The following is a 13,434-nucleotide window of genomic DNA, read 5'->3' as shown; positions in this document are numbered from 1 at the left end:
CCGCCGCCGTCATGCATCTCCCGCACATCCTCCCTGACAGAGCTCATCAATTCCTATTGCTTTTCACCGGGCCTTGGCTCTGGCACTTTCCCCTGGGGAGACCTTTACTGGTCTCCATACTTAACCCTTGAACCCAGCCTAATCCATCAGCCGCACTGAATGAACGGTGAGAGAGAATGTTTCTCCCTAAAGACAGGCAGCCAACCTCTCTACTTAAACCTCAGAAAGAAAGCCATCAACAGGGTCTGCTTTCTGTTTGTCAGCGTCGCCAGCGTCTTCGCTCACTGACATTTTTATCGTTGCCGTGCCCAGCTGCTCGAGTCAGGGGAAGCCCTCTTCAAGGAGACATCAATTAAGTGCTCGTTACATGCTATAGATGCGCTTTTGAAAATATCCCCTGGGACTCTCCTTGGGAGTTCTCAAAACTAGTGGAGGGCACAGTTGTCATTCTGGAATAGGGTTTCCCCAAAGTTTTAAAGAACAGCTTCATAACCCACGCTCCTATGCACCGCTTTTAGGCTCTACTGGGATTTAGAAATTATGACTTTAGAGAATGAAATAGAATACTCTTCATCAGGAAAGACAAGCAACACTAGGCAAGAAATACCAAATATGTAAATAGACCGTCTGAAACCTCCTTACCTCATAACCAAACTGCAGCTCGTCAGAGGTCAGCATGATGATATCGTCATCGATAGCCAGGACAGCCTCCGTCTCGATTTCGTCATACGGGAAGAAACGGTTACTCAGCTTGTTTTCAGCAGTCCTCACAACTTTTAATGGAACCCGGATCTTGGGCCAGAGAGAATCTGGGGCGGGAAAAACAGGCATGTATTACTCTCCTAATTTCTGTGAGGAGATAAAGTGGTAAAAGCACCACATCACAAATGAGATGGCACTTACTTCCATGGCTCCCATTAAAGCTACATGTACAACTGTTCAAGGGCGAGTTCTTACAAATGCATGGTTATAAAAACTTCAAGTATTTCTATCCTCTCCAAGTCCTTGCGACACTTCTAATTCTCAATACTGTCTTAACCAGAATGTACAAATGGCTTCAACTCACAACTGAGAGACAGAGAAGCCAAAAGGACTTGCCCAAGATCACAACAGGAGGGATGGAGTCTGCACTGTCTGATTCTCAGGCCCGTGGTTTAATATCGGAACTCTGCCACCTCCCCAGACTACCTTCAGTGAGGTACACCCCAGCTCAAGACATGCCTCCGCTCTGCTGGCAAATACAAAGCATGTGTTCTAGATGTTCGCCCCAGTGTGCCGACCTCCACCATGCAATCGCAAACAGATACCAAAGCTGCTCAAATCCACCCCGCAAAAACGGTTTCCCTGAACGACATGGGTTTCTTAACTTAGCACGTTATCCCTTCGACAGCCCCTTCCCTCTGATTCACTGGGTTTGGTTTCTCATCATGAACAATTTACAGAGTAAATATCAAGTTTCTAGGTCCAATTATGTGGGATTTTCTAGTATACTGAAGAAACACCAACCCATGACTTGCCTTACATTTTTTCCCATTCTACTTTGAAATGACTGAAGCGATTCAACCGCAGGTTCCTTATTTTAAAATGTTGCATTTAGCCCAGCATGAAATTAGTACCTCTTTGGTACAGTACCCTTATCCATAGACCTCAGGGTTCTTTACAGAGGGTACTTTGTTCTTCACACAACATTTGTCAAGTGACAACAGGAACGCTAGGTATCAGACTGCTTCCAAAAAGCCCATCGTGTAATTGTGGAAAAATCTAGTTCGCGTGAATCTTGAAGCCCCAAATGCCTGTGGCCACTCCAAAGTCACCATACTGAAGAGAAGTATAGCAAGGGAGAGTCAGAGGGAAAAGGCTGTCGGTACGGCCTGCAGATGAAATATCTTCCTTTTGTATATTGTACAGTGTGTCCGTGGGGCACACTGTTGGGACACTAGCAGGATCCTGGAAGAAGCCTGTGTAAGTGGAGGCCCTATAATTAAGGAAGACAGTCAGTCTTAAATAAACACAGAGCCTAAAAAAGCGGTCAACTCCAAAAGAAGCATGTTTGGGAAGAAGGACTGAACTGAACACCGAAGAAATGATCCTAGGGGCCACCGCCTTTTAATCAATAACAGTAGTTAATTATAGTTTCATCCCTGGCTCAGAAGCACATAATCAATAAACAGCTTTGGAATAAGTGGATGGGCACAGGACTTGAGACAGTGAAGACCTGTGTCCCATGTTACTTATGGGGCGTCAGCAAGTCCCTCTCACTGTCTTCTAAGAATAAGCGGGGGGGGGGGGGGGGGGGGGGCACGTGTACTAAGCAACTAATATATGCCACACACTTTGTAGATGTAATGTTATCCAATCCTCCTGACAACCCCCTGGGGCAGAAATTACTCACAAAGCAGTAGTTACAAGGCTCAGGGAGATTACATAATTTGGCAGGGGTTACAGAGCTCCTAAATGATAAGGCAAGTGATTGAATCTAAGTCTGTTGAGCATCAAAGACCAAACAGAACATGTACCATCTACTGCAGTATGAAAACCTCATGCTTCTCTAGATCTAGGACAAAACAATGAAGCTCAACATGTTCTCCAACAATCATCCTTATTCTCGTTGGCTTCCTACTCCCTCTTCCAGATAAATAAAATCCTTGGCATAAATCTACTGTCCAAATCCTTATGAAACATGAATTGTAAGATCTAAAATGCAAGAGGTTATATCTCCACCTACTAGACCACCAGTTCTCCAACTTTGTGGTGTCAGGATTTCTGTATGCTCTTAAAAATTGTTGAGAACCCCAAAGAAGCTTTCTGTGGGACACACACACGATTTGTGTGAGAGATTAAAACTGAGGAAATTTTAAAACAGAGGAATACATAAGCACACATCCCACTAGCCATTTATCCCATGTCATGTAGCCTCTGGAAAACTCCTCTGTCCCCTTGTGAAAAACAACGAGTGGGGAATGGAGGTGACTTGGTATTACTATGAAAATAATTTCAACCTCACAGACCCCCTGAAAGGTTCTCGGATGTCCAGGGCTCCCTGGACCACATTTTGAAAGGCTTTGTGTTCAGATTTGGGTATCATAAGATGGGGAAAGTTCCAACAAGCTGGAAAAGAGTTTGGGAGGCGTTCCAAGGACAGTACAGGCACTTGAATCCAGGATTTCCACAGAATGTTTAAAGAGACTAACGGTGCCAGTTGTCAATGTATTGCCTCTCAGCTTCAATTTCACCCTTCACTGCCCTGTTTCTCATACTGGAACTAGATCCTGTGAACATTTCCCCTCTGTCAACCAGCTTGATGTTGGGCTTTGTCGGTAGAGAGCGCTAGAGGGACACTTTGGAAGGAAGGGGGCTTTTCTTGCTGGTTCGCGCATACCTCTTTACCTTGTGGCTCCTTCCGTACTTGCCCGGAAGACAGGCAGGCAGGGGCACTTCTCTCCCTCAAGCTTAAGCGGTACCCCCCGCGACAGCTTTCCAACAGGTTCTGCAGACACCGCCAAGAGGAACTCAGCTGAGGGCCTCCCCATGGGTGGTTCCCAGGGAGCTCCACTGAAGCCCTCCATTCCCAGCAAGTTCAAGAACACACCCCGGGTCACTTCCTGTTGAATTCCATGCATCCTGAAGGGGGACGGGAGGCTTCTTGTTTGCCAGACCTGGCCTGTGGCCCCTCCGTAAACCTCACTGTGCAGTGGGCTACAGTCACGTGCTGTCCAACAAGGCCTGCATCTCAGAGCTAGCTGGGGAAGGGGGTCTCCCAAATTTATTTCCTGCTATCTTAACAGTTTTTACCCCTTAGTCACCAATCACTTATTACTAATCATTCTTTATAATAAACTTTTCCTGTTCAAGTTACGGTGTGGTTTCTGTCTCCTATCTAGGCCTTGACTAATACACAGGGTATCAGGAGGGCTATCAGATGAAAGAGGAATTATTCTCTATGACCTCTAAAGTTAGAAGCATGACCAGTGGCTGGGTGAAAGTTACGGGCAACTAATTTAGACTCAAAATAGGTAAGACTCTTCTGATGGAGGGATGCCTGGCTGGCTCAGTCAGAGGAGCATGCGACTCTTGATCTCAGGATCATGAGTTCGAGCCCCACACTGGGTGTAGAAATAACTTAAAATAAATAAAGTGGGGCACCGGGGTGGCTCAGTCTGTCGAGCGTCTAACTCTTGATTTTGGCTCAGGTCTTGACCTCAGGGTCATGGGATCAAGCCCCACCTTTGGCTCCGTGCTCAGCAGGGAGTCTGCTTGAGGATTCTCTCTCTCCCTCTCCCTCTGCCTCTCACCCCTGCTCGTGCGCATGCTTTCTCTCAAATAAATAAATCTTTAAAAATAAATAGATAAATAAATAAATTTTAAAAAAGAATCTTCTGATGGAAAAACTGAGATAAAACAAAATGATGAAATGCCTTTAGCAATACAATATGCGCTTTTACTTGAAATGTACTAACTTAGGTCAGATTTCTACTTGACATCATCTGAGAGACCAAACAAGATGCCTCTGAGGTCCAGGATTTCATGAGGCAGTCATATAACATAGAAAGAACAGTCTTTAGGAAGAGTTTTGAATCCCAGGTGTACTCCTTACTAGCCATGGGCTCTTGAACAAGTCAATCATTTTCAACATGTTTCTTCAACTATGAAGACAGAATAATAACACTATCTTCCCATGGCTGACTGTGAGGTTGAACATGAATGCACTTAGCAGCATAGCGCCTCGCACACGGGAGACAACCGCTAAATGTCAGCAGGGCCTTCCTTTGAACGTCTGTGTCTATTTACAGAATCAAAGGACTTCTTCCGAACCTTAGGGGTAAGGGAGGCAAAGTGGGACATGTTAGATCTGGCACATTACTCTGACGATCCAGCAGCATGCCCCCAGCTTGCACCTTCCATATTTACTTTTAGGTCAACAGGATCCCTACCAATAACTCTCTAGAATGGAGACCATGGAACACACAAATAAAAGAACACAGAACCTTTTTTTAATCTCACAAAGTAACAAACAGCTCCTCTTTTTGCAATATGTACAGAAAATAGGCTAGCTGCTTTGGTTAAGTATGAACATTCCTCTACCCTGGATGGGATTTGGACTTTCACTTGGCGAATGGGTACAGCATGTTCAACCCACAGACGGCTTTCCACATTCGTCACCTATATATCCAAAGAATTACTTGAGACGATCAATATCCACAGACAACTAACTTGCCCTTGCCTTGTAAAGTCTTTGATGGAGAAGTTTTAGGGAATGATGAAGGCCAAAGAGGATGACACAGGGTGAAGATGGACATGGGATTGTCCTTCCCTGTTCTGAGTTAGGCCGGGGTAGCTGAAAGTCAGCCAGGGCAAAAGCAGTCTCCACCTCAACGGTCAGCTGTCTATGTACCATCGTCACCACAAGACAGGCCTCTAAAGAGAATTCCGTTTTTTGTTTTCACATTTTCAAATAAAATAGGACTCCAAGAAAGGGAACTACCGTTCTCTCAGGCTTCAGCATTCCTTCTGTGGAGGGCAGAAATCAAAAATAAGCATTATAATTACTCCCTGCCCTAAAGCAGGTAGTTCTGATATGCGATGTTGACTGTTTAAAAAAATTAGGACAGAAGCAAGAGGTGGGAAAGAAAAATATGGGTGAGAAAAAAGAACTTTTTTCCCCCCTTTCCATTAGTATTTTCAAAAGAACAGATTTACTTTCCTGTCTCTCTTTGAGTCCCTGACAAGGAAGGACCTAGTTCTTCTACATAATCCCAAATCAGAGAACAGACAAAGCATGATTTTCCTCCTGCTAAATGGCAATCTAAGTGGATACAGGGGGCCTTCGTGCAAGGGGCACGAGCTTTGGATCCCCGGAGACCTGTGTTCGTTTCAGGCTCTGCCACTTGCAGTTTTGTGATTCAGGCAAATTACACAATTAATCTGAGCTTCAGTTTTATAAAATGGGAATAAGAACAGCTTCCTTGAAGGTCTGTCAGAAGGACGAGATAATATATGTAAAGCACTTAACACAGTTCCTATTCCTGGGATTTAAAAGGTATATAATACATGGCTATAAAAACATCGTATTATTTTCATCTTCATAAATGGGTTCTTGTAAAGTCTTATGGACCTCACTTCTCTCCTGACAGCCTGAAAAGGTATAGACAGAAGGCTGTGAGGTGGCCCCTTAGGATGCAGAAGGACACAGTTCATAGCTAGAGAACTTTAGGCTCTAATTCCATTGCTAAGGCCAAATGGGGTCTCTTTTTTCCTTACTCCTTCTAAATTCTAGTGAAACTCTAAATTCTAAATGAGTTCAAAGTAAAACAGCATGGCCTTGTACCTTATGTCTCATCCTGTGAATCTGTGGCTGGCAAAATAAAAATGTCACCTTCCATTCACACAAAGTAGTCTGAAAAACAGGAGTTTTTTAAACACATTGCTGAGTTTATGAAAAACAAACAGCTGAGCCAGGTGACCTGATAACTTCACAGTTAGGAACTTTAGTCTAGCTTGAAGGAGAAAAAGAACTCCTTGTGTTAAGGATTTTTTAAAAATGGGTATTGATTAACGGTTTTCTCCACGTTGGATGCCAAGAAAGATGTGAGCAAAGAGAATTTTTCCTTCAACTTGGCAAAGGTACTATAAAACGGTGAGGTTGACTGAAGATGACCCCAAGCCCATCCTGGCAATCACTGTCACAAACACAACCACAGATCAATAAAATAAATGGTCAGATTATCTCCATACCAACCTTGAGCTCACTTGAGGAATGCTCAGGCTGCTTGGTGTACAGCGGGTCCGCATGACCTTAATTCCCCACAGTCCCTGAATTCGGCTCGAAAGCAGGGAGTCTGTGGCTTCTACTTCTCTGTTGCCTCCTCTGGGATGACCGTCCTGACACACTCGGCCCGTCCCCTCCTGCCTGCTAACAACTATGAAAGTCACAATCTGAAGCCAGGGAGCTCCTGAGGTCAATTCAAATTTAACACTGAAATCAGCTAAACCAGAAGCCTGAGTTAAACCTATCTGAGATATACAGTGTAATAGCTTCCTTCACAGGGAGGCCAGGGGCCAAGCCAAACAACCTCTATATCCATCAAGTTTGGAAATTGAAGAGTTGGGGAGGAGGAAGGCAGTGGCTTGCCTTTTTTTTTTTCTGAAAGAGCTCAAAACCAATGTGACGAAAGCTCACTGGAAATTTCTATTGCCTAGTCTAAGTATTTACTTAAACTTCAAACCCAGCAATTTAGACTTAAATGTAACCAAAAAGAAAAAAGTATTTGGTTGGAGAGTGAAAAAAAAGAAGGCGGGGCGGGGGGGGGGGGAAGGATTTCTGCCTGCATTAACCCTCCCAACAGCAGACACGTTCACCACAATATTTATTTTAGCAAATGTAGAGAAAGTGAAAAACATCACTTTTGCCTCTAATATTTCAAAGCCTTGGACTTACTTTTTTAAAAAATATATATGCTACTAATGCCATACATTACAGATTCAGATGGCTTTGCTGGCATGAGGGCCAGAGCCAACAGCCCCATTTACCAACTGAACAAACACCCCACAGAGGTCTAAACATGGTTCATGCTCCCCCCAAACAACCACATCGCCAGAGCCTGAGCTGAGACCTCAAAACCACTGCTAGAAAAAAAAAGCTGGTTCAGTCTCTAAACGTGTCAAAACTGGGGCCTCGTCAGTTGAGGGCTCGCTTTCCTCCCTAGAGCCAAAATATTTCAAAAATAAACTAAGCTTCTGGTCATAGAATTAACCACTACATTTTAGCAGGGTCTACCAAAAACTAAACCTGAACACCCAGCTCCAAAACCGAGGTTCATGCTCGTGCCTCCTGTCACCCCAGTGTCAGCACTTTGACCAAGACAGCAGAAAACGATGCCTTCCTTCTCACTGTCCTCGATGGTACCTGCCCCAAAGAAGTGACTCCAAGTCCCAATAAATCATTCACCTGAAGCCCAAAGCGGCTAGCCAGGGTTCGTAAGGAAGGAGAGGCCTCTTTTGCATTGAGCTGTGCCTCTCTGGGCGGGTGGGGTGCTGACGGGCTCCCTCTGAAAGCTGACGGCCTCTGGGCGCGGGAACAAACGCACGAGTGTGAATGCGGCGCCACGCAGCAGGCTACTCCAGATCCGAGGAGGGATACACGGCCTTCCTTCTCACAATGTGATTCATCCTTTTTAAGTGAGAGACTAACGAGCAGCGCCCAACTGTCCAATCCACTTCCCTCTGGGCAAGGCAGCGGCCGTGGCCCTCTCCATGGCACCTCTCCGTGGCCCTCCCCGCACAGCCCCTGTTTATTTATCTCTGCCCTTTCATTCCACCCCTTTCTTTCTCCTTTTCTGAGAGTCAAATAAATGAAACAAACAAACAGACAAAAATCCAGAGAACTAGACGTTGGGAGGAAAACAAACTTGGCATAAAGAGACAGTTAATAAGAAAAAGCACTGCTCTCTGGAGCATAAAACAGGGCCTTCGCTTAAAGTAGCCGTTTTGTTTACTTAAACTATGGCTCCCCTAAATAGAGAGAAAGCGCATGATTCTCTCAGAGAACAAAAATCTCACTAAGGAAGATTTCTTAAATGTCTCAAGAGGAACTAAAGAATTTTCTTGGGGCAAATTCTGCTTTGCCTAACAGACAGAAAACGTTCTTCTTCCAGCCCAGAGATCTACTACTGGCAGTTTCCGAGGCTGACTGTCCTGACTTCAGTATTACCAATTAAAAGGGAATAGTCCTAAAAAAGTGCAGATACTACTGTCAGGCAATAAACTAGCCCTTATCGGGGATAGTGGTGCACATGACAAACTTCAAACTCATTCCTTGCTCTAATCCATCAGAAACTTCCTGGCTTTAATAGGCTATAAAGGGCAGGAGCTTTGAAGTCCCTGGGATTAGGATCAGTAATAGACAGACTGAATGAGAAACTAAATGCAGGTGGAACATACTCTCTGCGTCCTGAATGAAACACAAATCCAATTAATCAAACAGTCCTCAACCCTCGCTGCCAGCGCCAGCCAGCAGCTTATGGGGGGGGGGGGGGGGGCAAGGCAAGGGACAAAGCGATTACGGAGGAACCAATGGGAACCTGAGTGAGCGCTCACTTTAAGGAACTGATTCGAAGCCTGAAGAGGGCATGCTCTGCTGACTTTCCCAACTGAAAGTGAAGCCATCCTTTTTTTTTTTTCTTCCTGAAGAAAAGTGCAGTATCAGAGCCCAGATAAGGAAGGAGAAAACTAATGCCTTTTAAACTGAGTTTTCATGTAAACAAATCAGCTGTGATGGCTGAGGGAAGCTGAGATCTGTTTTCCCAAGGCTGCTGGCCTTTGATCCCACTGATTCCTAAGCTCCCAAACACTTGGGGCTATAGTGCATGCCATGGGCTTGGAGTTAAGTGGGCCACCCCAGAACAAGAATGAGATGACTGAGAAAACTGGGGTCATGCTGCCTCAGAAATGGCACTGTTGTTGACAAAGCAGGACAACTCATTTAAACCTAAGGACGCAAATAATTTGGCCATCCAAAATCGATCCAGCTGAGAGTTGCGCTAACACCCAAACCAGGCCTTTCCTGAACACACCATTTTCCCACTCTTCTTACCTTCTGGAGGATTTTTATTCTGATTATTCCAGACAACTAGCAGCTTGGATAGACTGGGCACCTTGGACACCTCAGTGATGACCCGGAAGAGGCTCTCCACTCGGTCGTAGGTGAGGACGATGGCGGTGAAACCTTGTGACTGTGGTGGGATCAGTGGGAGGAAGAGTGGGTTGCTCACGCTGCTCCATTTCTGCAAGGCAACAGATTAATGTGGGTCAGCGAAGGATCTAGTAACAATGGGGCCGATCTCTTTTCCAACGTTGTCAATAAACTAGAACATGGGAGTTTTGGGACTTTCACCATGACCAACCCAAGAGCTAAAGCAACTATTCAAAGTCTTCCCTTCCCCAAAATTTGTACTGACTCTCTTTAATTAACTTGAGCTGTGAGGCCACTGAAACAGGAGCAGAGAATTTTTGTAGGTGAGAAGAGATTTCTAGTTAAACAGAGCAGATTAAACACGTACACTGATCTCCATTCTCTCCTCAAGCCCACTCGAGTGACAGTAGATACAAAACACAAATGGACAATGACAGTGAAATGAGAGAAGACACCACAGCGGATGAGCAGTATCGACAGGCTTCAGAAACACTGGGAGGGACCAGAGAAGTGGTAGCAGAGCGGGAGAATGAGGGAGAAAGCTAAGTAACCACACAGAGGGGGCCAACAAAGCCAACAAGTCCAAACCACAGAACCCCACAAAGGCTCAGAAATAAGCTCAGCGAGAACCCTATGGGGTAAGAGGAGGGGCAGGGTTGAAAACAGGAAGACTGGTTAAAAATATGTATAAGGAGCAAAGACACCCAGATCTACAAACCTCCCCTTCATCCAGCCAGTCAGCCAGAAAACTCCTCTTGTTGTCCACCCCTGCAGGACGGAGGTCTATTCTCCGGGGAACTGAAGCTCTAGGCATGGAAACATGGCCACAGCAGAGAGGAAAATGCAGGGCAAAGTCTATACTGGGAATGATGAGCCGCCCGGCCTTCTTCCCCTCCAAGTCCCCAAACACTGGCAGCCATGTGGCTAGCTTGCCCCTCTGCCATCTGACTGTGACGCCCTCCGGGCAGGAGGCTTGCCCTCACACCCAGAGCTGCTTTCCAACCAGGTTTTCAGTGCTTCCCTGGTAATCATGAACAAATCCTAGAATCACAGTCATTTTAAGAACATCGTCAGCATAATGACAGAAACCAAACGAACAAACAGAAAAGCAGGAACTCAGACGAAACAGAGACAACAGAAGCAGAAGGAAATTAAAACAACATCAACAACAAATTATATCCTCAGGAAGAGAATTCTTCATCCATGAAATAAGAATAAACTTTTTATTTAAAAAGATCTATCAAAGAACAGGAAAGAACTGTCGGACATAAAAAATAGGATAGCTTAACTTTTTTTTTTTAAAAAAAAAAAAGCAGGATTAAAAGAAAAAGGTAACATATTCCAGTCTAGTGAACAAAAAGGTAAAGATGAAAAACAGCTCAGAAAAGATGACAAAATCCAAGAGGTCCAACATCCACCTAATAGGAGGTTCCTGAAAAAGAAAACAGAATATAGAAGAAACAAGACTATCAAAGAAATTAAATAAATTCTTGGGACAGAAGATAGAAGAGACATGAATTTTCAGATTGAAAGGGCCCAATAAGTAATTCGCACACTGAATCTGAAAAAAAAAAAAAAAAGGCAAAAAGCAAAATAAAATAAAACCTATCAAAGCACATCACTTCTGACACTGGGAATAAAGAGTGTGAATATATAAAATGCATAAATCTAGGCGATGAGTTCTAGGCGTGAGTTCACGGTACGTTCTTGCAACTTCTAAGTTCGAAATTTTCTCAAAATCGGGTTTAAAAAGTCATGAAGGAAATTCCATTTCTTTGCTACCATTAAAACATTAAGTAAATTTCAATGCAGTGATACAAGCAAAAATATTTTTGTACTGATAATAAGATTGTTAAAACATTTTTATATTTTTAAACAGCTTTTTTGAGATATAATGCATATAATATACAATCTACTCATTTAAAGCAGAAAATGGTTTTGGGTATATTACGTAAATTTTTTAAAACTGTGGTAAAATATAACATGAAACCTGCATTCTAGCCACTTTTAAGTATACACTTCAGTGGCATTAACTACCTGCACGTTTGTATGTTATTACATGAAAAGGGCAGGACCGAACTTCGTCTCTCCAGAAGCTGGCTGGACACGAAATGTCCCACTGCTCTTCTGGCCGCTCACCCTCCCATCCTCTGGTAGGCCCAGGGCCCCCACCAGCCTCACCCTTATCACTGATGGACACCCATCACCACGGAGAGGACAGCAGCTGTCTGCCAGATGTAACAGTGTGGGACAGGAAATGTACACAAACACATGGAATACACATGGGATGGGAACTCAAAGAGACTGAATGGGATTCCAGGAGTCCTAATGTAATCAGGATATTAAAGCCAAAATGTCCACAACAGGCCATAATTAGATTTCACAGCCAGGAGACACAATAAGAAAGGCTGACTGTGTTTCCATGACCTCACGCTTTGACTTTAAGTTGCAGCCTCAGGAACGTACCTAGATTTTAGCACTGGTACCCTAGCAGCTCATCACATTGGTAGGAACCCCTTTTAGTTTTCTACCTCAAAGCTTATTTATATCTTCCTGACCTTTACGGAAACGAGGTCAATAAGTAGCCCTGTGCTTCAGTCACAGTTAATCCCGAAGGTGCTCGTTCTCTCCGCCATTACCATCCCAGCCCATCCATTTACTCCTCCCAACACAGTACTCTCTTATGCTTGAAAAACACCACTTTAAATGAAAAAGACACAAAAACAGAGTTTTTGAGGTACTGTAATGTGTGTGAAAGCTTTACTGAGCACTTACTAAGTGTCAGGCGCCAGGCTGTACATGTAATATCTCTTCTGAGCCTTACAACTCCCAGGCCAGACACAGTCATCCTTGTTTTACAGATGATCAAACCGTAGGGTTAAAAATAGTAAATGATGCCTAATAATTTGCTTTATCAGTCAAAAAAAGAAAGGAAGAAAGGAAGGGAGGGAAGAATGAATGATGTTATGATGTTCAAGGTCTGGCTTCCGAACACGGGATGGTGGAGGCCCATGGCCCATCCTCACGCCCTCTGAGTCCGAGGTACGCATCATCATTTTATAGACTCTGGAAACTGGAGCTGTGGGGAACGCCAGAGTTTATTACTTCTAACCCTTCTCTGAGACAAAAACGCTGGAAGTTCTTTATTCTTCACAATCACATGTGGGCCATATAATAAGCAAGAGCCCGCCCCAAACACTATGATTTCAGAAGGTAGGCAGACTAAAACACACCGAATATATAACACTGACACAAAGGAAACACATAAATTAAAAAAGGTAAATACACCTCTAACACAGAAGGAAAAACTATTAAAACTCCAACAAAATGGGGTCTGTTCTTGGGGAGAAGTGGGGAACGCCAACACACTTGAATGCCTGTATGACATTAAAAGGAGAGGAAAGTTCCCTGAGAGATGCGAAGCTTGGTTTTGGAAAACGAATCCCTTGGAATTTAAACGGAGGCACCCCGTGAAGGGCATCAAGCTCTGATTCCAAGGCACTGCCACGAGAAGGAACCAGAGTCTCTGGCAAGATGACCGATCTGTTCTCATCCCGTTTGCCAGCTCCATTCGGGAAGCGGATGACTGTGGAAGGGGAGGAGGAGAGGTAGGAATGGGTGGGTGGGAAGCAGACAGTAACTTGTCTTGGTGCTCAGTTTTTCCACACTACTCACTTGCATACCAGATAGGTCGTGAAAATTGGGGAAGCAGAAAAGGCAGCATGAAGGGGAGACAGAGCAGGCAA

The 13,434-nt window shown here is 44.4% G+C and overlaps 1 protein-coding gene across 1 annotated transcript in view; it reads right to left on the bottom strand.

Moving 5' to 3' along the window:
- Window positions 1-13,434, bottom strand: part of EXT2 (exostosin glycosyltransferase 2) — a 132,902-nt gene that overhangs the window by 29,827 nt on the left and 89,641 nt on the right. The window contains exons 9-10 of the mRNA XM_032413957.1: window positions 9,590-9,779; window positions 643-809 (exon numbers count right to left, since the gene is read on the bottom strand). Of these exons, the coding sequence (XP_032269848.1) occupies window positions 643-809; window positions 9,590-9,779 (357 nt within the window). The remainder of the gene's footprint in view (window positions 1-642; window positions 810-9,589; window positions 9,780-13,434) is intronic.

This window comes from Phoca vitulina, unplaced genomic scaffold (assembly GCF_004348235.1).
Source record: "Phoca vitulina isolate PV1807 unplaced genomic scaffold, GSC_HSeal_1.0 scaffold16, whole genome shotgun sequence".
Taxonomy (NCBI): Eukaryota; Metazoa; Chordata; class Mammalia; order Carnivora; family Phocidae; genus Phoca; species Phoca vitulina.
This window is presented reverse-complemented; position numbering and strand designations above follow the sequence as displayed.